Source organism: Nelumbo lutea, chromosome 1 (assembly GCF_056320005.1).
Source record: "Nelumbo lutea isolate HS-2025 chromosome 1, American lotus-T2T, whole genome shotgun sequence".
Taxonomy (NCBI): domain Eukaryota; kingdom Viridiplantae; phylum Streptophyta; class Magnoliopsida; order Proteales; family Nelumbonaceae; genus Nelumbo; species Nelumbo lutea.
In genome coordinates this window covers 129,967,673-129,993,447 of record NC_142684.1, presented here as the reverse complement: position 1 = coordinate 129,993,447, position 25,775 = coordinate 129,967,673, and the positions used below count along the sequence as shown (strand labels likewise).

The following is a 25,775-nucleotide window of genomic DNA, read 5'->3' as shown; positions in this document are numbered from 1 at the left end:
TTCAGTTTTTTCGCTTTCTTTAGGCTAGTGATTTTAGCAGTATACAAGAGCGTTTGAAGTGATAATCATCATCACTGCTGTCACCTGGCTTCTAGGAGTGTTTTGGAGAAGTTCTTAGTGGCTTCTGCTGTCTTGAAGAGAGTTTTGAAAGTGTGCTGCTAGAAACCATAGAGGAAGTCAGGGAACCATTATCAATTTGAGGTAAGAAGTATAGAGCAAGTTTGGGACTGGCACTTGGGTATTTCTAGGCCCAGTACATCATAAAATTGTGATCGATTGACTTTTGGACATTTCTGAGCTCACTAGAATGAACGGCTAGCCTACTATATCTTCTCCCTTCTTCAAGTAGTCCCGGGTTGGTCTGTCTTGGGGTATAGTTAGAGTTTGTGTTTGAGTGCTCTGTTTCTCATCAAAATCAGTTGTTTGCTATTGTTTGAAGTAGATGGTGGTAGTTGGTGTGGGATGGATGCTAGTGGAAGTAAGCAGAAGTAGATTACAGAGGTTGGAACCCTCATGGGAGGAAGCGGAGACTTCCAGACTGTTAGAATGATCACTACAGTCAGGCTAGATGGGTTTGACCATTTAGAGTGGGCTCAATCAATGAAGATTGGGAATGGAGGGCATGGGAAATTGGGTTACATCAAAGGGAGTGAGGAGTTTGATTCCAAAGACCCCAGTCATCCCAAATGGACACATGAGAACTATATGGTGACGGCGTGATGTCTTGGCTACTTAAATTCAATGGAGCCTCATATCAGCAGAAATTTCATGTTCAAGAAGATTGCCAAGGATGTGTGGGATAGTGCATCTGAGATTTATTCACAGCCTCTCAATGGTGTAAGGGCATGTGAATTGAAGATGCAGGTGAGTGCTTTAAAATAGTGGGAGTTATCTCTAACATCATAATACTCTTCTTTGAATTTTCTTTGGGAGGAGATAGCTCAACTTGAATTATTGCAGTGGAAGTGTGTTGAATGGAGTTGGGAGGGCTGAAAGGGAGGTTCTGATGGAATACGCTGAAGCCTTTGAATGTAAAATTGGAGAACTCCCCTTTATATATTTAGGGGTGCCGATTGGGGGAGCCTCAAAATCTGGTGCTTTATGGAGACTAGTAATGGAAAGAGTGGAGAAGAGGCTGGATGGGTGGAAGGCAAAATACTTATCTTTGGGGGGAAGAATAACCTTAATAAAGAGTGTTCTCTCAAGTCTACCGACTTACTACTTATCCTTACTTAGGGTTCCGTCACAAGTGGCTGAAAGAATTAAAAAATTCAAAGGGATTTTCTTTGGGAAGGAGTATGTGTGGGGAGGGTAGGGGAAAGAAGTTTCACTTGGTAAGCTGGGGGAAAGTTTGTAAACCAAAGGAGAAGGGTGGGTTGGGTTTTAGGAGAGTCAAGATTTTTTAACAAGGCATTGATTGGAAAGTGGCTGTGGAGATTTGGCTCAGGGAGGGAGGAAAACTCTTTATGGAGAAGAGTGGTGGTGGGTAAGTATGGGATGATGAGGTTTGGGTGGGAATCCAGGGAGGTGTGGTCTTCATATGGGGTGAGTGTATGGATGGGGATCATGAAATTCAACCATGATTTCAGGGGTCTCAGTGTGTAACAGGCTTCTCAGTAGAAGATCAAGACTGCAATCAGCCTTGAACCCTAATAGATTTTAGGTTAAGAAAAGTGAGAGGAAGGAGAAAAGAGAGAAGAGAAACAGGAGAACACAAGGGTTTGAAAGAAGGGGCAGATTCTAACACATCTGCCACCGCCACTCTCCTAGTATTTATAGGTTATGTTCAGTACATAGAGAAAAGGACAGATCTGCCATTAGTACTTACATGACAAGTAAAGTAAATAAAACTGAAATAAATAACAACTGAAATAACAAACTGACCCCAACTGACACTACCATGACTGAAACAAATAATTACACATACTGTCCTACGAACACAGTGGGGACCACAGCTGTGGGGCCCACATCAGTGTTCTCTACAGGTGGGAATCCGGGGAGGTGTGGTCTTCATATGGGGTGAGTGTATGGATGGGGATCATGAAATTCAACCATGATTTCAGGGGTCTCAGTGTGTAACAGGCTTCTCAGTTGGAGATGGAGCAAGAATCAGGTTTTGGGAGGACGGTTGGTCAGAGCAGGTAAATTGTGTGAGCTATGTCCAAGTCTGTATAGGTTATCTGAAGCTGAAATAACCACAAGTCAATGTCATGAGAGAAGGGGGGAACAACTGGTCTGGTGTCCCAAGTTGGAGGAATGCACTAAATGTTATCATTAAAATATACAGGGGAGAAGATGGCGTCAAAGGAAAGCTTCCAGCCGGCGACAAAATGGAGGATGATAATGGTTGTGGAAAAGAAAAGATTTCTGCTGGAAGAAATCGGTGGAGGTTCTGCAATTAAAATTAGAGAAGATAAGAGATCTGTCGTAGTCTTGGGGAGGGAACCAGTCTGTTGGTTTAAAGGTTTCCTTGATGGAACAATTTTTGCCATCACAGAGCCTGAATGGAAAGGAGAATTGGTGAAAGGTAGGAAGAAATTCTTGGTGGAGAAGAAAAGCAACAACAGGGGTACCTATATTCAGCTAACTGAAGCGTTTGGGACTGGAAAGAAGCAAGTGATTTGTATTCCGGAAGGAAAAAAGAAGCAAGGTTGGATTTTGATTGCTGGTGCTCTCGATGATTTCGATCAAAGATGGGGATTGGAAAGAAAATCAGTCCTCCCTATCCAAGAAGTAGCTGCTGATAAGAGCCTAGCAATTTCACAGGTTGGAGAAAAGGAGAAAGAAAATCTAAGAGGTGTCAGTGGAACTATTGCATGCTCAAAGCTTGTATTAGAAGGACCTTTAGAAGACTGGGAAAAGAAAAAGGTGACAAGTCTCCAGGGGGAAGTGGACTGGAATGGAATCCTAGCTGATGTCATGAAGACGATTCCTGTGATTGAACACGCATTCCTGTTCCCGTTTGAGAAGAAGGCTGCTATCTTGGACTTTGGTCACCCTCTTGAGGTTGCGGCTAAGATACAGACACGGGAAGGTTGGGCCTTGCTGCAGAGTTGGTTTCCGTCTTGCAACGAGTTTGTGTTGGAGGAAGAAGAGGTTATTCAATTAAAACTGATTGGGCTTCCGTTCAATCTTTGGAAGCAAGAGGTTTTCTCCAGAGTGGCAGATCTCTGTGGAGGGTCACTCATTGCAGTGAACCTTTCTCCCCTTCAAGCGCTAAGACCAAGATTCAAGGTTCTTATCCTCGGAGAGTTTCGAGGTTTGTTGAGATTTCTTCAGGCGGACGATGGTGGAGAGTTTGGTTAGCATTGGAAGTTGAAACGGTGCTATGGGAGAAAGGCAAGGAGGTAGGAGACGATGGTGACGTGTCCAGAGTGATGCCAAGTGGATAAGAGTTTATGGAAAATCAGCAGTGTAATGTCGGTTCTGCTTTGGAAGGCGGACCGTCGGGCTTTAAGTCATTAAAAATGGGCTCTTTAAGTTTTTTTGAATTTCATTGTTCAGTTAGACCGAGGGCTAAACCGTCGTTTGTAGATATTTTGAGGGAGGGGGGGTAAAAAGGATGGTCCACCCGCTGATCCTGGGTCGAATCGACAAGCTAAACAACCTGTTGTGACTAGGTCACGTGATAACTTAAAGAGCATGTGCGAGGTTTTTAATAGGGCGATGGGGGACGACATTTATGATTTATTATCGTCCCCATCATCCCAAGGCAGTCGAATTGGTTAGAAGCTCTTGCAGCTGTAGTGGATGTCGCAACAGGCCTAATCCTCGATATGAAAGGTCGAAGGCGGACTGGAAGGATGACGACGACGGCATAGAGGATCTTTGGGTTCATTATGAAAACTCAGATGATGGTCTCTCCTCTGAAGATGATTCCAGTAGCAAAAACTCAGACAACGAAGATGCTGTTCAGGTCATTGTAGAGAGTGGGGATGATTTTCATATTGGTTCACTCTTTGATGAAAAGGAGGTAGCAATAAATAAGGGGAAATCACAAGTTGAAGACGTACTTCTCTCGACTACGAACAAAGATGTCTTACGGCCGTCACTGATTAGTGGTGTGAAGAATCGTCCAATTATTCAGGAGGGGATTAGAGGTGCCCAAGGGGGTAAGGAACTAATCCCAGATGAGAGACAGGAGCATGGTGATAAATTGGTGTTTCGGCAGGAGAACTAGGAGATTACAGAAGATACTTTGGGAGGGGGTACAAGTTCTGGTTTGGCCAAGTCAAATAATCCTTCGAGGTCTTCCCAACTAGTTAGAACTGAAGTCGGGGGTTTGGAGAGGTTTCAAAAGGAAAAGGGCACCGAATCTCCTGTGTCTAAGACGCTTGTCCTTCTTTCTTCTCAGCATTCTGGTAACTTCGATAACACTGTTGGTTTAATTTCTGATGCTAACTTGTGTCATGTTGATCCTACAGTATATCCAGATCCCATCCAAGGCCGTGATTTGCCCATGAATCTACCAGAAGAAGGAGAGAATGCGAGAGAATAATAGGAGAGGAAGGAGGGGAGGGTGTGTTTGAGGCTTGGGGTGAAAGGAGGCAAAAGGACAAGGAAGGAGTAGGGGCTGATAAAGGGATGGGTACAGAGGGGGACAAAGAAGCCACCAAACTAATTCATTCACAAGAAGATGAGAATGACGGGGGGTTTGGAAGGGTCTTAACTAAAGGGAAGAAAGAAAAGGAGGAGGCGGGAGAAAGTAAAAGAAGTCAAAAAGATCAGAGTGTTATGGATCTTGTGGTGGTTTTGAGAGTGGAAAAAATCAAAGAAAAGGAATCTCAAATGGAGGCAAGCAAAGAAAAGGGGCGCAAGAGGAGAAGGAAGTTAAATGAAGTTGAAAAACTCATTAGCGATGTGGAAGGGGATAAGGAGTTCAGTGCTAGGGGAGGGAGGAGGAGAGGAGGTCTATAGGATGCAGGGGGGGCTGGGTTCAGAGTTGTTGTGATCATGAAGATTGTTAGTTGGAATGTAAGGGGGTTAGGTAGTGCCATAAAAGGAGGACTAATCAAAGGGGTATTGAAGGAGAGAACTGATTTTGTTCTAATTCAAGAATCCAAAGTTCAGGAAGTTGATAAGTAATGTGTGGGGAGAGAGGAATAATAATTGGAGTTTCGCTCCCTCTTGGGGTGCCTCGGGGGGTATCATAACAATGTGGAGGGAAGAAATAGTTCAATGTTTGGAAGAACTGGTAGGCAGATACTCAATTTCTATTAAGGTGAAGGATGTGCAAGACGGATTTGATTGGGTTCTCATGAATGTCTATGGGCCAAAATCATATAAAGAAAGGAAGAATTTGTGGGAGGAGCTTGGAGATGTTAGGGGTCTTTGGGATGGACCTTGGTGTCTAGGGGGAGATTTTAATGTAGTTAGGTATGTGAGTGAGACAACATGAAGCAGGCAAAGAACCACATTGAGTATGAGAAAGTTCAACTCCTTTATTGAAGCTTTTGAGTTAAGAGATATTACTTTTGGGTAATCCTGTTATACTTGGTCAAACCTTCAAACTTCCCCTATCCTATCCAAGCTTGATAGGTTTTTAGTCTCACCTGACTGGGAAGAGCATTGGCCAGGTTTAGTCGGAAGAAATCTACCTAGGGTCACCTTAGACCATTGGCCCATTTGTTTGTTTGAGAGAACCAGTGATGGTGGCCCAATCCCTTTCAGGTTTGAAAATATGTGGCTCACTCACCCGGATTTTAAAGAGAAAGTTAAGGTTTGGTGGAATAGTTTGGTAAGACCTGCAATGTGGGAAGGCTAGAAGTTCCTTAAGAAACTTCAATTGTTGAAAAAGGAGATCAAGCAATGGAGTAGGGTGAAGTTTGGGAGATTGGAGGAGAAGAAGGTGGAGTTGATTTCTTAGATAGAGGTAATAGATAGCAAAGAGGTGGAAGGAATTTTAGATGTTGGTGATAAGGAGTTGAGGTGGAATTTGAGGAAAGAACTAGGGGAGCCTTATTGAGAGAGGAAATTTGCTGGAAGCAAAAGTCAAGAGAAAGATGGATCAGAGAAGGGGACGAAAATACAAAATTTTTCCATACCATTGCAAATGGAAGGAGAAGGAAGTGCATGATTAACTCTTTAGTGGTGGGGGAGAATGAGATCACGAATCAAGATGAGATTGCTAAAACTTTTGCAGAACATTTTAGGTCAATTTATAGAAGACCCCTAAGTGAGAGGTGGAGAATTGAAGGCTTTGATTGGGAGACTCTAGATGAGAATCAAGTCCAATTTTTGGAAAAAAAAGGTATGATGAGGGAGAGATTAAGGAGGCAATTTTTTCTATGGACAGATCAAAATCTCCAGGACCCAATGGTTACACAATGGCTTTCCATCAAGATTGGTGGGAGATAATTAAAGGAGACTTGGTTAGGGTGTTTAATGAGTTATACAGGAGAGGGGTGATAAGTCCGAGAACGAATTCTACTTTTTTAGCTCTGATCCCAAAAAAGAATAATGCCAACCAACTAGGGGATTTTAGACCAATAAGTTTGGCCACCAGTATTTACAAGGTGATTGAAAAGGTGCTGTCTTTGAGGATTAAAAAGGTGATCTCCCATTTAGTTTCTCAAGCTCAAGGGGCCTTTGTGTAGGATAGACAGATTATTGACCAAATATTAATTGCAAATGAATGTGTGGAGGCTCATAAAAGATCAAAGAGGAAGGGAGTGGCTATCAAGTTGGATCTAGAAAAGCCTATGACTGTGGATTGGAAATTTTTGATTGAAATTATGAGGAGATGTGGGTTTGGAAACTTGTGGTGTAAATGGATCATGGGATGCCTGCGAACTTGTCATTTTTCAGTTATAGTTAATGGGACAGTGTATGATTTCTTTGAAGGATTCCGTGGTCTTCGGCAAGGTGACCCCCTCTCTCCTTTTCTTTTTACCTTGATTGCTAAAGCATTAAGTAAATTGATTTCAAGAGCAAATGGTGCAGTTATTCAGGGGATGGTCAGTGGGGAGGGACAATGTTTTAGCAACTCATTTATAATTTGCAGATGGCATTCTTATTTTCTGTGATGGAGGAAGTAGGGTGGGAGTGGAAAATTTGAGGGTGGTTGTGAATCTCTTTGAGAAGATGTCTAATTTGAGGATTAATTGGTCAAAGAGCTTACTGGTTGGAGTCAACATTGAAGAAGATGAAGTGAGATTTCTGGCAAGTTCTCTAGGTTGTGAGAAAGGTGAGTGGCCAATGAAATACTTGGGTTTACCCCTTGGGGTTAATCCTAGATCTGCTAGTTTTTAGTCTCCGGTGGTGGAAAGGATAGAGAAACGATTGGTGGTGTGTTGAGGGCCCGAGAATAGGATCTCGTCACGGGTCGGTCCACAGGGAAAACCTCCTGTTTTCCTTGTTCCTTCCTGCTCTTGATGAACCTATCTTAGCACCTTGGTGATTTGTTCAAGAGGTCACCGTCTCTCCTAACTCACTTCTTTAACTGAATATTCGATATCTCATTCAATAATGGTGTCTCCTTAAATAGGAGATTACAAGAGTCATAATCTTAGGGAGTCTCCTTGCTGAATAGGGAGACTTCCAGTTCTATCTTGCTAAGGATAAGATAAGTTAATTCTAATATGATAATCCACTAATAAGATAAGATAAGAGCAATAGAATAAGATAAGAACAAGCAAGATGATCTAATCTAATCTGCTATTGCCGAACTGGGTAGGACGAGGATCATTGAATCACTGCTGCTGTTGGCGGTGGGTCAGGTTCCTGTTGTTGCCGGCGGCGATGATACTTTTTCTCGAGGAATGCGTCCATAACATTACTCCCCTCCTGGACTAAGAGCTTGTCTTCAAGCTCGAGCTCCGGATACGTGGCTTGGAACTCTGCCAATGGAATCTAGGTGGCTTCGGCCGATGGTAAGCTACCCCATTCCACCAATACTTCAAGAATTCCTCGATTGAAACGAGAGCGGGTGAGAGCCTTAGGCTGGGGAACAAGTTTGCCATCTTTCAAGGGCGGTAGGGAGGGGACTTGGTCCGGAGGATCACCCGTAAATGATTTCAGCAAGGAGATGTGGAAAACATCATGAATCCGGTCGTTCTTTGGCAATTCCAGCTGGTAGGCCACATTGCCAATCCGCTGTAGAACCTTGAAGGGCCCATAGAACTTAGGGGCCAGTTTCGGGGCAGCCCTGTGGCGCAAGGAGCGTTGCCGGTAGGGCTGGAGTTTTAACCAAACAAATTGTCCTGGTTCGAACGACAGTTCCCAGTGGTGCTTGTCATAATTGAGCTTCATGCGGAGCTGGGCCTGTTGTAAGCGAAGGTGGACGTCGGCTAGGAGGGTGTCGCGTTCTTGTAAGGAATGATCAATTTCTTCCAAAGGAGTAGAACCGGGCTCATAGGACAGCAAGCGAGGAGGGTCCCGGCCATAAACGACGCGAAAGGGAGTCATGTCGAGGGAAGAATGGTAGGCCGTGTTGTAACAGTACTCGGCCCAAGGAAGCCAATCCACCCACCGTCGCGGTTGATCCCCTACGAAGCAACGGAGATACATCTTGATCGTGCGGTTGACCACCTTCGTCTGATCGTCGGTCTGTGGATGATAAGCTAAGGAGAAGGCCAGGGTGGTGTCGTGTAGTCTGAATAACTCCTTCTAGAAGGCACTAGTGAAAACCGGATCCCTATTGTTGACGATGGATTCTGGTAACCCATGTAAGTGGAAAACATGTTGAAAGAAGGCGAGGGCAACTGAAGTGGCACTGTATGGATGTGATAGAGGGATGAAGTGGGCATACTTAGAGAAGCGATCTACTACCACGAAGAGGACCGATTTGCCATCTACCTTGGGTAGTCCCTCAATGAAGTCCATGGAAATGTCGGCCCAGATCTGTGCCGGGATCGAAAGGGGCTGAAGGAGGCCGGCGCTGCCAACTCCAATTGGTCGCTTCACAACGAGTTGGTACTATATAAACGCCTGACTCCCCGTTGATTTCGACCACCATCACCGCCTTCAGCCCGGACGCGGTGTAGCGACTTCTGAACGCCTTCATGGGTGGAGTTATGGATGCCGGTGATGGTGGTCGAAATCAATGGGGAGTCAGGCGGAAGATGTACCTGGCCTTTATATAGTACCAACTCGTTGTGAAGCGACCAATTGGAGTTGGCAGCGCCGGACTGGATCTTCTGGACTAGGAGCGACCATTCCGGAGATTGTGGTGTTGCCTTAATGTCGTCTAACAGGGAGATCCGGGGTTGGGAAATTGCACAAAGAGCCATTGCGTCTTCATCTCGCCTAGACAAGGCATTAGCTGCGTGATTTGAGGATCCCGCCTTGTATTCCACCCGGAAATCGAACCCGAGCAGTTTGCTAACCCAATGCTGCTGAGGGGAAGTGGTGAGACGTTGCTCCAACAGGTATTTGAGGCTGTAATGATCAGTTTTGACGACGAACGACCGCCCCCACAAATACGGCCTCTAGTGCTGGACGGCTTGGGCTAGGCCGATTAGTTCGCGCTCATAGGCTGGAAGTTTTAGGTGCCGATCGGCCAGTCTGCGGCTGAAGAAAGCAATCGGGTGCCCTTGCTGCTGTAACACGGCCTCGATACCCATTCCAGAGGCATCGCACTTGATTGTAAATTCGAGAGCGAAATTTGGTAATTGCAGGACTGGGGTGGAAGATAGGGCATTTCTCAGTGTTAGAAAAGCTGCATCGGCTGCATCGTCCCACTGGAAGGAATTTTTCTTTAACAAGTTGGTTAACGGGGCTGCCAACAGTCCATAATTCTGTACAAATTTGCGGTAGTAACCCGTTAATCCGAGGAACCCACGTAAGGCCTTGGCTGATTGAGGCTTGGGCCATTCCTTGATAGCCTGAATTTTGGAACTATCAACCGTCACACCCTGCCCGTGGATGACGTGGCCAAGATAAAGAATCTGTCGCTCCCCGAAGGAGCACTTGGACCATTTGAGGAAGGGTTTGTGTTGGCGTAGGAGCTCAAAAACGGTCCGCAGATGGTGCAAATGCTCTACCCATGATTTGCTATAAACGAGGATGTCATCAAAGAATACTAAAACAAATTTGCGCAGATGGGGCTGAAATACCTCGTTCATCAATGACTTGAATGTGGATGGGGCGTTGGAGAGACCGAATGGCATGACTAAAAATTCGAAGTGGCCATGGTGGGTTCGAAAGGCAGTCTTTTTCACGTCACCGGGAACCATGCGAACCTGGAAGTATCCGGACCTGAGGTCCAACTTAGAGTAGTACTGAGCACCATGCAGCTCGTCCAGCAGTTCCTCCAGAACGGAAATAGGGAACTTATCCTTGATCGTCCGGTCGTTGAGTTCTCTGTAGTCAACACAGAACCTCCAAGTTCCATCATGCTTCGCCACCAACAAAACCAGCGAAGAGAAAGGAGAGTGGCTCTTGCGTATGATCCCTTGTTTCAGCATCTCTGTACATTGCTTTTCTATCTCGTCCTTCTGTAGGTGAGGGTAGCGATAAAGCCGGACAACGACTGGTTCTGAACCTGCCACCAAAGGAATTCGATGGTCGCATGCTCGGGGAGTAGGGAGCCCCTTGGGTTCCTGGAATATATCTGAAAACTCGGCGAGGAGTCTTTCCATGGTCGCCGGTTCTGTTTGAAGTGCATGGACCTGTGGTGTCCTCTCTTTAACCTTGCAATCGTGCCATGAAACTTGCTTCCCATTTAGGTGGAATGTCATTGTGTGTGCACTGAAGTCCCATAAAATCGGGCCTAGGGTAATTAACCATTTGACCCCAAGAACAACATCGAACCCATCCAAGGAGAGTACAAATAAATCAGCAAAAAATAGTTCAGAATTGACTTGTATCGGGACGCTCTTACAGATTCCCGGACTATGAACTCTTTCACCATTCACGACGGCTACTTGTAGTTGTGGCCGGAGTTCCATTGGTAGTTTTAACTGAAGGGCGGCATGTTCACTTATGAAGTTGTGTGTGCTCCCTGAATCGACAAGAATGCGCACCGGTTGACCTGCCACCTGTGCTTGTAACTACATGGTCTGAGAGGTTTTAATACCGGTGATCGCATGGAGGGAGATCTCCGACTCGAATACAACGGGTTCTTCTTCCTCCTCTTGCTCATCGACTAGGAGGCAAAAAAGCCTCTTGCACCTATGTCCTGCCGAGTAGAGGTCATCGCAGTTGAAACATTGGCCTCTCGCTCGGCGTTCTGCCATTTCTGCCCTGGTCAACCGCTTAATGGGTGGAGCGGCCATGTTGCTACTTGCACTTGTCACCGATCTAGAGGTGGTGGTTGTGTGAGATCTCAGTTCCCGGCTGGCTGCCGAAGAGGGGGGTCGCTGTCGCTGATTTTGGAGGTGCCCATGAGTTCGGTGGATGACCCACATTGTAGGTCCCGCGGCTGAGCTGCAGCTTGCGCTCGAACGCATGGGCTAAGTTCATGGCTGTAACCAAATTTGGGGGATTCTGCATTTCGACATCCACCCGCAGGGGTTTTGCTAACCCTGTTGTGAACATGTCCACCTGCTGGTCCGGTCGCACGGAGGATGCCCTTGCGAGGAGGGTTTGGAACTGATGCTGGTATTCTGCCACCGTTCCGGTCTGTTTAAGGTTAATCAGCTCACCTAGGGGGTTGCTGGTCAGTGGGGGTCCGAACCGAAGGAGGCAATAGGACTTAAACTGGGGCCAACTGAGCCCGGGTTCTTCTTGCTCTAACCGATAGAACCAAAGTCGTGCTTCCTCTGTTAAATGAAAGGCGGCGAGACTTATCTTATCCCGGTCATCTGTCCGCTGATTCCGAAAAAATGCTCGCACTGATACAGCCAGCCCAAGGGGTCTCCGTTGCTGTTGTACGACGGAAATTCCAACCTGCTGTACTTGGGGATGATTGCGGCTCCTTGTCTAACGGACTGCTGTTTGCCGGAAGACTCTGGTAGATCTGGTCGGCGGCCGCTAGTGGCTGTCCCTCCTTCAGTGTTCCTTTCCTTGTTAGAAAGGAACAACTCCATCAGACGTCGTAGCTCCCTTACCTCGTCTTTGATCTCACGTACTTCTGAACTGGTCTCCACGAGTTGGTGCTCGAGGTCGTGGACCTTGGATGGCAGCTACTCTAGATCTCTCATGACGCCTTGCTCTGATACCAAGTTGTTGAGGGCTCGAGAATAGGATCTCGTCACGGGTCGGTCCACGGGGAAAACCTCTTGTTTTCCCTTGTTCCTTCCTGCTCTTGCTGAACCTATCTTGGCACCTTGGTGATTTGTTCAAGAGATCACCAGCTCTCCTAACTCACTTCTTTAACTGAATATTCGATATCTCATTCAATAATGGTGTCTCCTAAAATAGGAGATTACAAGAGTCCTAATCTTAGGGAGTCTCCTTGCTGAATAGGGAGACTTCCAGTTCTATCTTGCTAAGGATAAGATAAGTTAATCCTAATCTGATAATTCACTAATAAGATAAGATAAGAGCAATAGAATAAGATAAGAACAAGCAAGATGATATAATCTAATATGCTGTTGCCGAACTGGGTAGGACGAGGATCATTGAATCACTGCTGTTGCTGCCGGCGGCGATGGTACTTTTTCCCGAGGAATGCGTCCATAACACAGTGTGGAAAGGAAATTATATTTCATTTGGGGGGGGGGAGAATAACCCTAATTAAATCCACTCTAGCAAATCTCCCAGTGTGCTATATGTCAGTGTTTAGGATACCACAAAGGATAGCGAGTAAAAGTTGAAAAAATCATGAGGGATTTTCTATGGGAACCAGGGGAAACAAAGTAGGATCATTTGGTTAGATGGGAGAAGGTGAGTAAATTGAAAGAGGAAGGGGGTTTGGGAATTGGTAATGTTAGAATGAAGAATCAGGCTTTTTTGGGCAAATGGCTTTGGAGGTTTTCAAATGAAAATGAGAAATTATGGCACAAAGTGGTTGCAAGCATTCATGGCATGTCGTGCAACGGATGGGATGCTGGCTGTCTACGTAGGGCTAACCTGGCTGCTCCCTGGAAGGCCATCCATGATGTCCTCCCTATGTTCCTTAATTTCATCAAGTATGATTTGTATTCTGGTAGTAAAATCAGATTCTGGGAGGATTTGTGGATTGGGGATACTCCTTTAGGGGAGAAATTTCATTCTCTTTGTGATCTGTCTAGGTTCAAGGGTAAGCCTATCTCTGACTTCCTAAACCATCATTCTCACCTTCCAGGATTGAATTAGAACCTTGGTTTTAATAGGAATCTTAGAGAGTCTGAACTGCTAGCAGTCTCTGAGTTGTTAGGATTGTTGATTCTGTTTTCTTGGGGGAAGGTGGGTCAGATTCTAGAATTTGGGGTCCTAATTCTGATGGATCTTTTTCTTGTAAATCCTTTCTTCATTTGATGGTTGCCACACAGTCTTCTCTTCAGTTTCCAGTCAAAGAAATTTGGTGCCATCCTATTCCCCCTAAAATCAGTGCTTTTTGTTCATAAGTCTTTCATGGTTGTTTTAATACCTTTGATGTACTTCAAAGGAAAAGGCCAAATTGGTGCTGGTCCCCTAACTGGTGTGTCCTGTGTAAGTTGAATGGTGAGACTGCTATCCACCTTTTTTTATCATGCCCTTTTGTCAGCTTTATTTGGAATTGGTTTACTTTCCTTTTTGGGTGCAGGTGGTCTTCTCCTGACCGGTTGGAAGGCTTACTCAACCCTAATGGTTGCAGTGGTAAGACAAGGAGGGGAAGGATTCTCTCGAGGTGCACTAGGGCAGCAATACTTTGGACCATTTGGGAGGAAAGAAATGATAGAATATTTGAAAGTAAGGAAAAATGCACGGAGGCTCTAGTGGAAACAATAACATTGAGGGTGGCACATTGGGTAAAAAGTTTAAAGCAGTTCTCAGATTTTAAAGTTGAAGACTTCTTCTGGGTTTGGGGACTTATTGCTGCTTCATCAACTATGAGGCGACAGGTTTGTGAGACCTAGTCCCCTCCAACAAAGGGTTGGATGAAGCTGAATTTCGATGGGAGCTGTGTGGGTAACCCAGGCCCTTCAGGTATTGGTGGGGTCATTAGAAATGAAAATGGTTCCATTTTTGTTTTGTTCTTTGGTCCTGTGGAGGCAGAGTTTCTAGCTGCAGTATATGGGGTTGAGAAGGCCAAAGAGCTGGGGATTAATAGACTGATCATCAAGGGAGACTCAAAAACTGTGATAAAATGGTTGCAAAAAGGGGAAGGAGTGACCTGGCAGCTGAAGAATGATTTCAGAAGGTTCTAATGGATGTCAAGAAATTTGTCTATTCAGGTGGGTTGGGTTAGGAGATTGGCCAACAGCTTGGCTGATAGCTTAGCAAAGCAAGGGGTTCAAAGAACAGATATGTTTTGGGCAAATTTGTAATTCTGTCTTGGGTCAGCTTCTATGCCGATTTCTTTGTAACTTCTTGTTGTATATTAAAGCATCTTAATTAATAAAAATTTTCATTGATAAAAAAAGGTTAGAGAAAGTGAAGATCTCAGCTCAGTCAAGGGATGAATTCTGGTGGAAAGAATGCTCAAATGGGAAGTTTACTGTTAAATTATATGGCTCTCATCAGAAATATTTCAGATTCAGATCAGGTAGCAACTGTTTGGGGAAATCTGGTTCTTTGCCTGGCTGGTTGCCATGGATAGTATTCTGACTGTGGACCATCTGAAATCCAGGGGCTTCAGCTTGCTAATATGTGTGTCCTATGCAAAGAACGGGAGGAATCTGTCAGTCATCTTTTTTTGGAGTCTCAAACTTTCAGCCAGGCACTGTTGCAGGAATTTTCTCTTCATGGCCAAAATTAAGAGGAAGCAAGAAAGCAAAAATGATTTGGAGCTGTTTACCGTTTGCAATTTGTTGGAACATTGGAGAGAAAGAAACAGAAGAATTTTTGAAGAATAATACTGGAATTTGGACAAGATTGTGGCAGCTGTCAGCAACTCAGTAGCGGATTGGGTTCTTGCAACTCCAGAATTTGAACATGTCTCTAGGGAGGATTTAGGGGATTATTTGGGAAGTATCTTGAGATTCCTTCTTTGTAACCTGGATATCTATATGTAATCCTGTATCTGTGCTCCCTAGCAGATCTTTTGTTTTTTCTTTTTGCTTCCCTATGTTGTGCAGGTAATGCCTTATCACCTGCTAGGTTGTAACTCTCCTTTTATTTATTTTATTTTAATGAACTTTATTTTTATCTTCAAAAAAAATCTTTGAATTCCTCCTGGCTAGGTTGAATCAGGAATATGATATCACTCGACAGCACATCCTCACACCTGGGTAGCTATTTGTAATCCTGTATCTCTGCTCCCTAGTAGGTCTTTTGTTTTTTTCTTTTTGTGCCTTGTCACCTGCTAGGTTGCAGCTTTCTGTCTTTTATTTTAATGAATTTTATTTGTATCTTCAAAAAAAATCTTTGAATTCCTCCTGGATAGGTTGAATCAGGAATATGACATCACTTGACAGCACATCCTCACACATGGAGACCTATCTCTCTCACAGGCTTACTCCTTAGTTCACAGTGAGGTGAGCAGGAGGAGTGCTATATTACGTAAAAATGTAGAGATAATGCAACCCTATCCATATCTAAGACCCAAAACAAGGGTGGTGGTACAGATGGAAAGGAGGAAGTGTGCATGTGACTATTGCAAGAAGCCAAAATATACACGTGAGACATGTAGGAAGCTGCATCCACACTTAGTACCAGGCTACCAGCTCAGTTTAAGAAGAATAATGGGAATAATGGCAGGAAGGGCAGTGCAAATGTTGTCTTGTTTGTTACTGATGCAGTGGCCATTGGTCCTCCATGAGTTGAGTTTGCCAGAGCTGAAACTGAAAGGTACAACAGGGTTTTGTCTCAAGCAGAGAATGCTGCTACTCATGGTACTCTTCCTTTGTTCCTTCCTTTTGTAAGTTATGATGCTTATGCTGGTAATAAAGTCATTTTCTGGGAGGACATTTGGTTAGCGGAAAGCCTCTCAAAGAAAGGTTCTATTCTATCTATGCCGTCTCCCTACAAGAACAAAAACCTGTCTACTCTGTCCATTGTGCTAGGGGTGCTTAGGATCTAGGGTTGAGAAGAGGGCTGGGAGAGTCTGAAATGGGGGCTCTTGATGAATTTCATAGTCTTTTGAGTCTTGTTTTTTTTTGGACCCTTGTTTCACAGTTGAGTGTGGTTAGTCTGTCCCTCATGTCTTTTTTCGTGTGCTTCTTTCTTTAATGCCCTCTTCTCTTCTGTTACGGCAACGTCCTTTCCAGCTAATTATGGCTCATGCTAGTAGATTAATTTTCAGCCTTGCTTGTATCTTTTCTTGTGATTGTACACATTTTTTTATGGGTGTAAGTTCGAATGGAAATGTTTTTCTAAAACTATGGTGTTGACTGTAAAAATGGTTTGCTTGCAAATCATCACGTTCTTAGCTTGTATGTTCTTCATGCATGATGGGGATTTAATTATCCAAACTGAAAATGATCTAGGAACTAGATTGGTATCTCCTTCCACTTTTATTGTGTGATGGAAACTTTAATATTTATTCCATGTGGTAGTATTTCCTGCAGTTTATGTCTCTGTCGTTCTAGAACCCAGATCTTTTGGTCATTTGGGGCCAGAGGGTCATATTTCGTGCATAGCATTAATCAAATCTTGGTGATGCAGACTGTCTTTATTACTTCCAGTGGAGCTTGGAAACTTGGTGGGTTTGGTTTTGCTGTTTCTGCAGATCAGACCTCAGGTGACGTGACCAATGTGCAGCCATTTCATTATGCTGTAAGTGGATTCTTTATTATGAGTGAATGAAGGTCACTCCTTCATTTGTTTGCTTCTTATGTTTTCTCTTATTTGATAATTTGGTATAACATTGCTGCTATGAATATGATTGGTTTTAAATATAAGAAAGGATTTGAGAATTGGGTTTTCTGGTTGACATGAATTAATTTCCATTATTAATATTCCAGTGTTTTTCCTTGTTTTTTTTGATGAACGAAGATAATTTATTAATCCAGAAAATTAAGGCAATACAAAACCCATGAAGAGGCACGAGCTGTTACCTCTTCTAACAAAGTATTACATCAAATTAAAAACAGGAATAAACAGAAATAAACTTATAGCAGCCCAACATAAATGTTCCCTTGAAGCCCCTTGCTTAGCTAGCCCATCCGCTAAGGTATTTTCTGATCTTCCCACCCAAAGAGAGGTAACTGTCATGTTTCTTGTGAGCCAGTTGACTTTCCTCAATAAGTCTCTGTATTGCCACATAGCTGAAGCTAGATCTGTCAGCCATCCCACAACAATTTTGGAATCTCCTTCAACTACCAAATGCTGAACTCTTAATTGTTCCACAATCTGAATACCTTGTACAGCCGCTAAAATCTCAGCTCTATTAGAGTCTCCTATTCCTACAGAGCCTGAAAACAAGACTAAAATATTGTTTTCCTTATCTCTCAGCACCCCTCCTATCCCTGATGGGCCTGGGTTTCCTTGGCTACTATCATCAAAGTTCAGCTTTGCCCAACCTTCAGGTGGAGGCTTCCACACTGCAAATTCCCTATCCTTCCTCGTATGGCTATTGGCCACTGATTTTCAGTTTCTCCAAATATCATCAAAGGAAAATGTATGAAAGAAGTCCATAGTTCTTAACCAATGAATGGCCCTAGTCAAGATACAATCCTCAACAGCCTGAATGCTTCTTTCCTTTTCTTTGAATACCTTTGCATTCCTATTGATAAAAAAAAAAAAGAAAAAACCCTTGCATTCCTTTCTTCTCAGATTGTCCACAAGGTGGCTGCTCTAATACATCTCCACATCATTTTTCCTTTTTTTGTAGGCCAAACAAAAAGAGAAGGATCGAACAGTTGACTTAAGTTTGTGGACAGATTCCACTTGCACCCAAACAAATAAAAAATCCAACTCCAAATAGCACTAGAAAAGGAACAAGATACAAGTAGGTGGGAGCAATCCTCACCACTAGCCCTGCAAAGTACACACCAGTTAGGGGACAAACACATGAAAGGCCTTTTCTTCTGCAAGCAGTCCAAAATATTAATCTTTCTATAAAACACCTCCCAGTAGAAAATAATAATTTTAGGTGGAACAGGTCTAGTCCGTATAACCCAACTGTCCCATGGAAGAGCAAAGGGACTTAAAAAAGGAAGCACAAGTGAAAAAGCCGTTTGGATGAGGGGACCATAATCTCACATCCAAACTAATAGGGTCCAGAAAGACACTGCCAATAAGAGACAACAACTGAAACACTACTAAGTTCATCATCCCTCAAACCTCTCCGAAAGCCAAAGTCCCAACTTAAGGATGAGGGTGAAGTAAGAGATTGGAGAAAATGAGAGATAGCTTTTTCCTTGTAAAGGGAAAGAGAATAGAAAGCTGGGAACTTGTCCTTAAGGGCAATGGTACCCACCCAAGTGTCTTCCCAAAATAAAACAGTGCCACCAGATTTGATATCATACCTGACAAAGTTGAGAAACTGAGGGAGGATACTCTAGATTGCTTTCCAAGGAGATGCCAACGTAGCTTGACGTGATACACCCGCATCCCATCCATTTTCCAGTCTGTCATGTATACTAGCTTTCACTTCATGCCACAACCTCTCCCTTTCTCTAGGCCACCTCCACAACCATTTCCCTAAGAGCTTTATTCTTGAGAGCTAACCTTCCTAATCTCAATCCACCCTCCTCTTTACTCCTACAAACTATTTCTCAGTTGATTAGGTGATCTTTCTTTTCCTCCCAGGCTCCCACAGAAAAGATCTCATTAACCTCTCCGATTTCTTAGCCTCCCTATTAGGAATCCTAAAGATAGAGAAAAAATAGACTGGTAGGTTTGCTAGGGTAGCTCTCAATAAAGTCACTCTACACCCTATAGAGATGTAGTTCTTTTTCCAAGAAGCTAATCTTTTCTCAACTTTTTCTAGAATTGGGGTCCAAAATCTACTCTCCTTTGGGTTAGCTCCTACAGGGAGACCTAGGTACTGCAAGGGCCAAGAAGAAATGGGACAACCTAAACAATCTACTACAGACTGAAGAATCCTTTCATTCATATTAACACCTACCACACAACTCTTATCCAGGTTTATCTTCAAATTGGAGACATTCTCAAAGTGTTGTAGCAATGCTTTGAGATTCTTCACTTCTTGCCTATCACCCCCTTCACAAAATATTATGATATCATCGGCAAACTGTAGGTGGGTTACCCGAACATTGTTCCTTCCAATCCTCCAACCTCTCACTTCCTCTTTCCTATCTGCCTTAGAGATTAATCTACTGAAGACATTTGCAACTAAGGTGAAAAGAAACGGGGAGAGTGGGTCACCTTGTCTAAGGCCTCTACAAGCTGGGAAAAAATCTTTGATGACCCCATTAACCAAGACTTAGTAATGGCAGGAGCTAATACAACCCTTTACCTAGTTGCACCATCTATCTCCAAAACCACAACACCCTTGGACCTCTAATTAAAAACTCCAATCCACAAGATCATAAGTCTTTTCTAAATCTAGCTTACATGCAAAACCTTGAGTCCCCGACTTTCTGATGTCCTCCACACACTCATTGGCTATTAAGATCTGATCCGTTATTTGCCTTCCCTGCATGAAAGCACCTTGTGCTTAACTAATGATGGAGGGTAGTACTACTCGAATTCTCAGAGACAACACTTTAGCCAGGATTTTATAGATGCTTGTCACCAGACTAATCAGCCTAAAATCCTTAGGGTCCTTTGCATCTACCTTCTTTGGGATTAGGGCTAAGAAAGTAGCATTAACTCCAGGGGTTACCTTTTTTTTTTATATCTGCAAATTCCTGAAACACCCCAACAAGGTCTTCTTTAACCACATACTAACAGTCTTGATAAAAAGCCATTGTGATGCCATTTGGACTAGGTGCTTTGGATCTATCCATTGAAAACACCGCCTGTTTGATCTCTTCTTAACTAAAGTCCCTTTCTAACCAATTTATTTGTTCTTCAGACAATCTAGTCCAATCCAGTTCTTCCAATGTTGGCCTATTATTCAATGGTTTCCTATAGAATGATTTGAAATGATCCACAAACAATTTGTCAATCTCATCTTGATTTGTGACTTCCTTCCCATTCACCTCTATCTTAACCACGTATTTTTTTCTTCTCCTCCCATTAGCCAATGCATGGAAAAATTTTGTATTTCTATCCCCTTCCTTAATCCATTTGTGTCTTGACTTTTGCCTCCAAGAAATTTCCTCTCTCAGAAGAACCTCTTCCAGATCCTTCTTTGGGTTTCTTCTCAGAACCCTTTCTTGCTCACTCATCATCCTTTGGGCTTCTTTGGAATCTAGTTCCTCAATCCTATACACCAAGTTACTTTTTTGCTCCTCTATCATTCCAAAGTGTTCCATATTCCACTCTTTGATTTTGGATCTCAACCTTTTCAACTTTTTGTGGAATCTCACTCCCTTCCATTTCACCCCTCTTAAGTCTTTTCTCCACCACTCCCCAATCAAGTGCACAAAATCCGGGCGAGTTAACCACATATTCTCATATCTAAAAGGCCGTGGACCAGAGGCTAATGTTTCAGGACTTAACTAGATAGGGCAATGATCAGAAGTGACTCTGGTAAAGCTCTGGCCATCAGGTTCCTCCAATGGTTCTCCCACTCTTCAGTAAAGAGGAACCTATCTAATTTCGAACAGAGGGGGTTTTCTTGGAAATTAGACCATGTAAAATTGGCTTGTAAAAGGGGTAAATCCTTTAGACCACAAGTATTAATGAATTCATTGAACATTCTCATGTTGGTTGTAATTGTTCTTTGGGGGTTATTAGATTCATTACAAAACCTAATTACATTAAAATCCCCCCCAAGACACCAAGGGTCCTCCCATAGACCTCGTATGCCATACAATTCTTCCCACATCTCATTCCTCTCTCTATACGTATATGGCCCATAGACATTGGTTAGAACCCAGGTGAAGCCATCCCCCACATTCCTAACCTTTAAAGACCCATAAAATCTCCCTATTAGCTCCTCCACTGATTCTACAACATCCTCCCTCCATAAGGTTACTAGACGTCTAGACCTCCAGAGGCTCCACAAGAAGGAGCAGAAGTCCAACAAACTCCTCTTGATCTCCATGCACTTCTGACCCATCTTCTATCCAATTCTGCCAGCTTGGTTTCCTGTATGAAGACTATGTCCGGTTTATCTCTTCTTAATAGGCCTTTAATTGTCCTTCTCTTTCTTTCACTTCCCAAACCTCTCACATTCTGGCTGATGATTTTCATTGAACACTTCTTTCAAAAAACCCTTCCCCAAAGACTCCATCTTACAGTAGAATCTTTCTTCTTTCCCCTCTCCTACTAAATTCAATATCACCCTCAATATCTGAAATTAATCTCTTCACTTCTGATCTCTTTTTCTTTTTCCTTCTATTATTACCCCTCAGTCTTCCTAGTTAATGCACTAGCTTCATCCACCTCTCCCCCCAAATTGGAGCTTTTGTAGTAGTCTTTTTCTTGAGAAGTTACTACTCTCTCCCTTTGATCTAATTCCTCCTCCTTCTCTTTATACTCCAACAATGCGCATATCCTCTCCCAAATTCTCTCTAATTCCTCCTCCTGTCTCTCTTCAAATGCCACCTCTCCCTCTCTCAGTTCACTCTTAGAGTTGCCAATCTCTCTTCTCTTCCCCCCAACTGGAACTTCTGCTCGGGATGCTAGAGTATCTGTTTCAAGCACAGAAGGCACATTAGTAACCAAAACTGAATGGACAGCAGTACCTGCATTGTTGGGGACCGCGGGGACATATTCCAAGGGAGGGGGACTTGCGTAAGGAGGTGGGCCTAAATCTGTTCCTTGTGATTGAGCTTGCATTAGAGAGTTCACACTGTGATTCAATACCCTGTTTGCTTTAACAACTGAATTAGTCTTCCAGTGCTGCCCTTCTTTTGGTGTTACATTACAGATCAGAGCGTTAGATTTGTTCCCTACCACCATCATATCCTGCTTTTCCTGAACTATTGGATTGACTTCCCTTGCAGGTACGGGTGGCACCTGAACCGCAACCTTTGCTGGCCGATCCATAACATTCACATCTTCCTCATCTGTTTGTAATTCAGCTTCTTTCTTGTTCTCTTGAAATAGTACCTCCGTGCTCAAACTATCTTCATCAAAAACATTCCTCGAGCCACTTAGGTCGATGCTCCCTAAGCTTATTGTGTCGTCTGAATCAGTGTCACTGAAATCTTCCTCCCCAGAGTGATCATACTGCTTCGGCTCCTCTAAATCACTTCGCCTGATACTCCTTGGGTTGCGTTTTTTTGGCGACACCCTGTTTAATCTCTCTGACGCAACCCATTGTAGTGATTTTCCGGGAAGGGAGAAATTCAAATTTCATCAAAAACATTCAAACTTCTGACGCAACCCCTTGTTTAGCTAACCCGTCAGCAAAAGATTAGCTGTTCTTTTTACCCAACTGATTTTAACTTCCATTTCTCGAACCAGCCATCTTAATTTCCTCTTCAAGTTAATATAACTCCATAAACCACTCTCTTCTTTGTGCAGCCACCCAACCACCACCTTCGAGTCTCCTTCAATTATAAGTTTTCTGATATTCATTTCCCTAGCTTTTTGGACACCTTCCATTACTGCGTGGATCTCAGGTCTGAGAGTCACCCACTCCAATTGGGCCTGAGAACATGGCAGAAACGACCCCATTCTCATCCTTGAAGACACCCCCAATCCCTGATTGTCCGGGGTTCCCTATGCTGCTTCCATCAAAGTTTAGTTTTATGAAGCCCGCAGGTGGGGGAGTCCAAGACACACTCACCCCAGCTTTAGTCTGGGTACAGCTAGCAATCTCACCCCACTTCCTCAGCATATCGTCCACTATATATTCTGTGAAAAGCTCTAGCGACTTCATCCACTGAATAACCCTTATGTGGATCAGGGCCCTCAATTCTTCAACACCTCTCTCTACATCAAAGAAGATTATGGAATTTCTTTCTTCCCACAAAGACCAGCATACCACTGCCCTTAGTCCTCTCCACATAGTTCTTCCCCTTTTCATACGCCACCTGAAAAAAGGAGGATCAAAAAGGCCTTGCAAATTCGAAGGAGGAATCCAGGTACACCCAAAAAGAGAGCAAGTCCACTCCCAAATAGACCTTGCAAAATGGCAAGACACTAGAAGATGAAAACCGGTCTCCCCATCAGCTTTACAAAGAACACACCAATGAGGGGACAAACAAGTATTGGGTCTCTTCTTTTGGATCTGAGGCCCACCTACTTGAGAAATCCCATTCATATTTACCTGGCCCGGATTAGGTAGAGATTGGGCCCTATTTATTTTTAAGGGACCCAACGTTTCAACTCCCTTAATCTCTTTTGACTTCGGTTCAAAGGATTTCACTGCCCCCTTCTCACCTTCTCTCATTCAACCAGGTGTGTTTAAGGAAGAAGCTTTAACGCCATTTGTTACAGCTAAAGCATATGATCTGTCAGACACCCAGCCAATACCTTGTTGATCACGTCTCTGACTTCCCATCTTCGGCAAGGCTTTTGAATTTTCAAAAGCATGCTCACACTTTTTTTGTGTAAATGTCTCTTTCTTGCAGGTTTACCAACCCCTTGCTGCCATGTAATGTTTCTTCCTCAACCTTGCCATCTTCCTCCCTTCGAGCTTCCCTTCACATTTCAGCTTTAATGGAGGAAGCCAACCAGACCGCCATGAAGGCTCCTTCAACTCTTAGGTTTACTTTCCTGGGAATCTCCTCAGGCTTGACTCCATTTAATAAGATTGCTGCAGACTTGAGGTTTCCCCAAAAAACACCAGCCAGTCTTGCTCCACACAGTACTGCAATGGCTTCTGCTACTTCATCCTTCCAAAGATGGAAAGGTAGATCAACCACACTGTTGGGACCCAAACAATCCCTTTGAACCCAACTATAGGAGTGGAGCAGGCCACTACTGAGCAGCATTTCACTAGAAGACAGAGAGGCTAGCGTGACACGCGACAGAGCCTCCCAGAGTTAGTTACACTACCACCAGAAGGTATTCTCTCCATGATTGCATACATGTAGGCCAACTATATAGGCCCTGATCATGTAATAAGTTGCGTGAATGAATATCCCTTTCATCTCTCTCTGAGTCATTTTCTTCCTACCTTTCTCCTTTCCCTCCCAGCTTCTGTTTCAAGAGATTAAGCCACCCTCGAAGGGGCTTCCGAGGTGAGCGGTAACTCATCAGATTGGTATCAGAGCCAGGCTATCCAAATCCCAGGCTTCACGATGCCACAGACACGTTCCACTACCGTGGATGAAAGGGTCGACCAGCTTGAGGTTGGATTTCACCAGGTGTTGAACGAACTCAAGGAACTCAAAGTGGTCGTCTCCAGTTTCGTCTCTCAGCAACAGTCCAGCGAGACCAGTCACCTAGCAAGAGCGGAAGCCCCTGCTTCCAGTAGCCAAAGAACAGGGGATTACCCCACCGGAAAAGTCACTAAGATCAGCTTTCCCAACTATTCCGGTGGAGATCCCATTCCTTGGATCTTCTGAGCAGAAAGATATTTCGAATACCACGAAACTCCCGCACACCAGCGTGTCTCCATCGCCTCCATTCATCTAGGAGACGCGATTCTATGGCTCTAGTGGTATCACCAGAATCATCCCCAAGTAACTTGGGCGGAGTTCATCGAAGCTTTGTGCATCCGCTTTGGGCCAACGACGTTCGTGGACTACGACGAGCTGATCACCTGGTTGAAGCAGATTGGAAAGATAGCAGAGTACCAACTCGAGTTCGAGCGGATGGCGACCAGGGTACACGACTGGTTGGAGAAAGCCTTAGTAGGATGTTTTGTGGGAGGTCTCGGAGTGGATATCCGTCTGGAAGTGAGGGCTCTCCGTCTGGTGACTGTCATGGCTGCGGTGGGATTGGCTCGCCTGCAAGAAGAAAGAATCGACAACCTTCGTAGAGCTAGCAAACCGACCTACCCAAATTTGAGGACTCCTCCACGGGTCGATCAACAGTCCATGAAACCGACTGGGGATCATCAGAAGCCCATATTGCCCTGGCCCACTATGCCCTTCAAACATCTCTCATGGGTTGAGATGCAAGCCCGACACGAGAAAGGCCTTTGTTATAACTGTGATGACAAGTTTGGACCGGGCCATAAATGCCGGGTCCAACGGGTGTTTCTCCTACAGACAGAGGAAGAGCCAGAAGAGACAGACCAAGAGCACTTAAATGACTATGAACTGATTCTAGACAGACCAAAACCTGACGAGGTCGAGATCTCTTTACATGCCCTCATGTGCCTCAACTCTCTTCAGTCCATGCACGTACAAGGAAGATTGGTGGGCTGGACCGTGATGATTTTGATTGACAGTGGCTCTACCTTGAATTTCATCACTTGCCATTTGGCTAAGCAGCTAGGTATGATCATACAACCCACTCCTCTCTTTTCAATTCATGTGGCTATTGGGAGTCAGATGTCGTGTAATGGTGTATGTAAGAAGGAAAAAAATCCTTATACAGGGCCATAATTTTGTGGTGGATCTCCACCCATTGGATTTCTTGGGGGCTGATATTACTTTGGGGGTTCATTGGTTGCGTGGCCTGGGCCCTGCTCTATGTGATTGGGCCAAAATGACAATGGATTTTCACCAGGATGGCTAGTCTTGTCATTTACAAGGGGTGCGGCCTCCTAGTCTGCAAAGTGACACTTTAGCCTCCATGATACGGGCCTCCAAGGATGCTGGCCAACCCATATTTATGCACTTGGGCATTCGGCCCATAATCCCAATTTTGGACAACCAGGGCTGTGCTCACCCCACAGAAGCCCAACA

The 25,775-nt window shown here is 44.2% G+C and overlaps 1 protein-coding gene across 1 annotated transcript in view; it reads left to right on the top strand.

Annotated features, from left to right (window-relative positions):
- Positions 1–25,775, top strand: part of LOC148877536 (SCY1-like protein 2 A) — a 116,051-nt gene that overhangs the window by 8,685 nt on the left and 81,591 nt on the right. Inside the window, exon 3 of the mRNA XM_088942120.1 lies at positions 16,612–16,722. Within this exon, the coding sequence (XP_088798246.1) occupies positions 16,612–16,722 (111 nt within the window). The remainder of the gene's footprint in view (positions 1–16,611; positions 16,723–25,775) is intronic.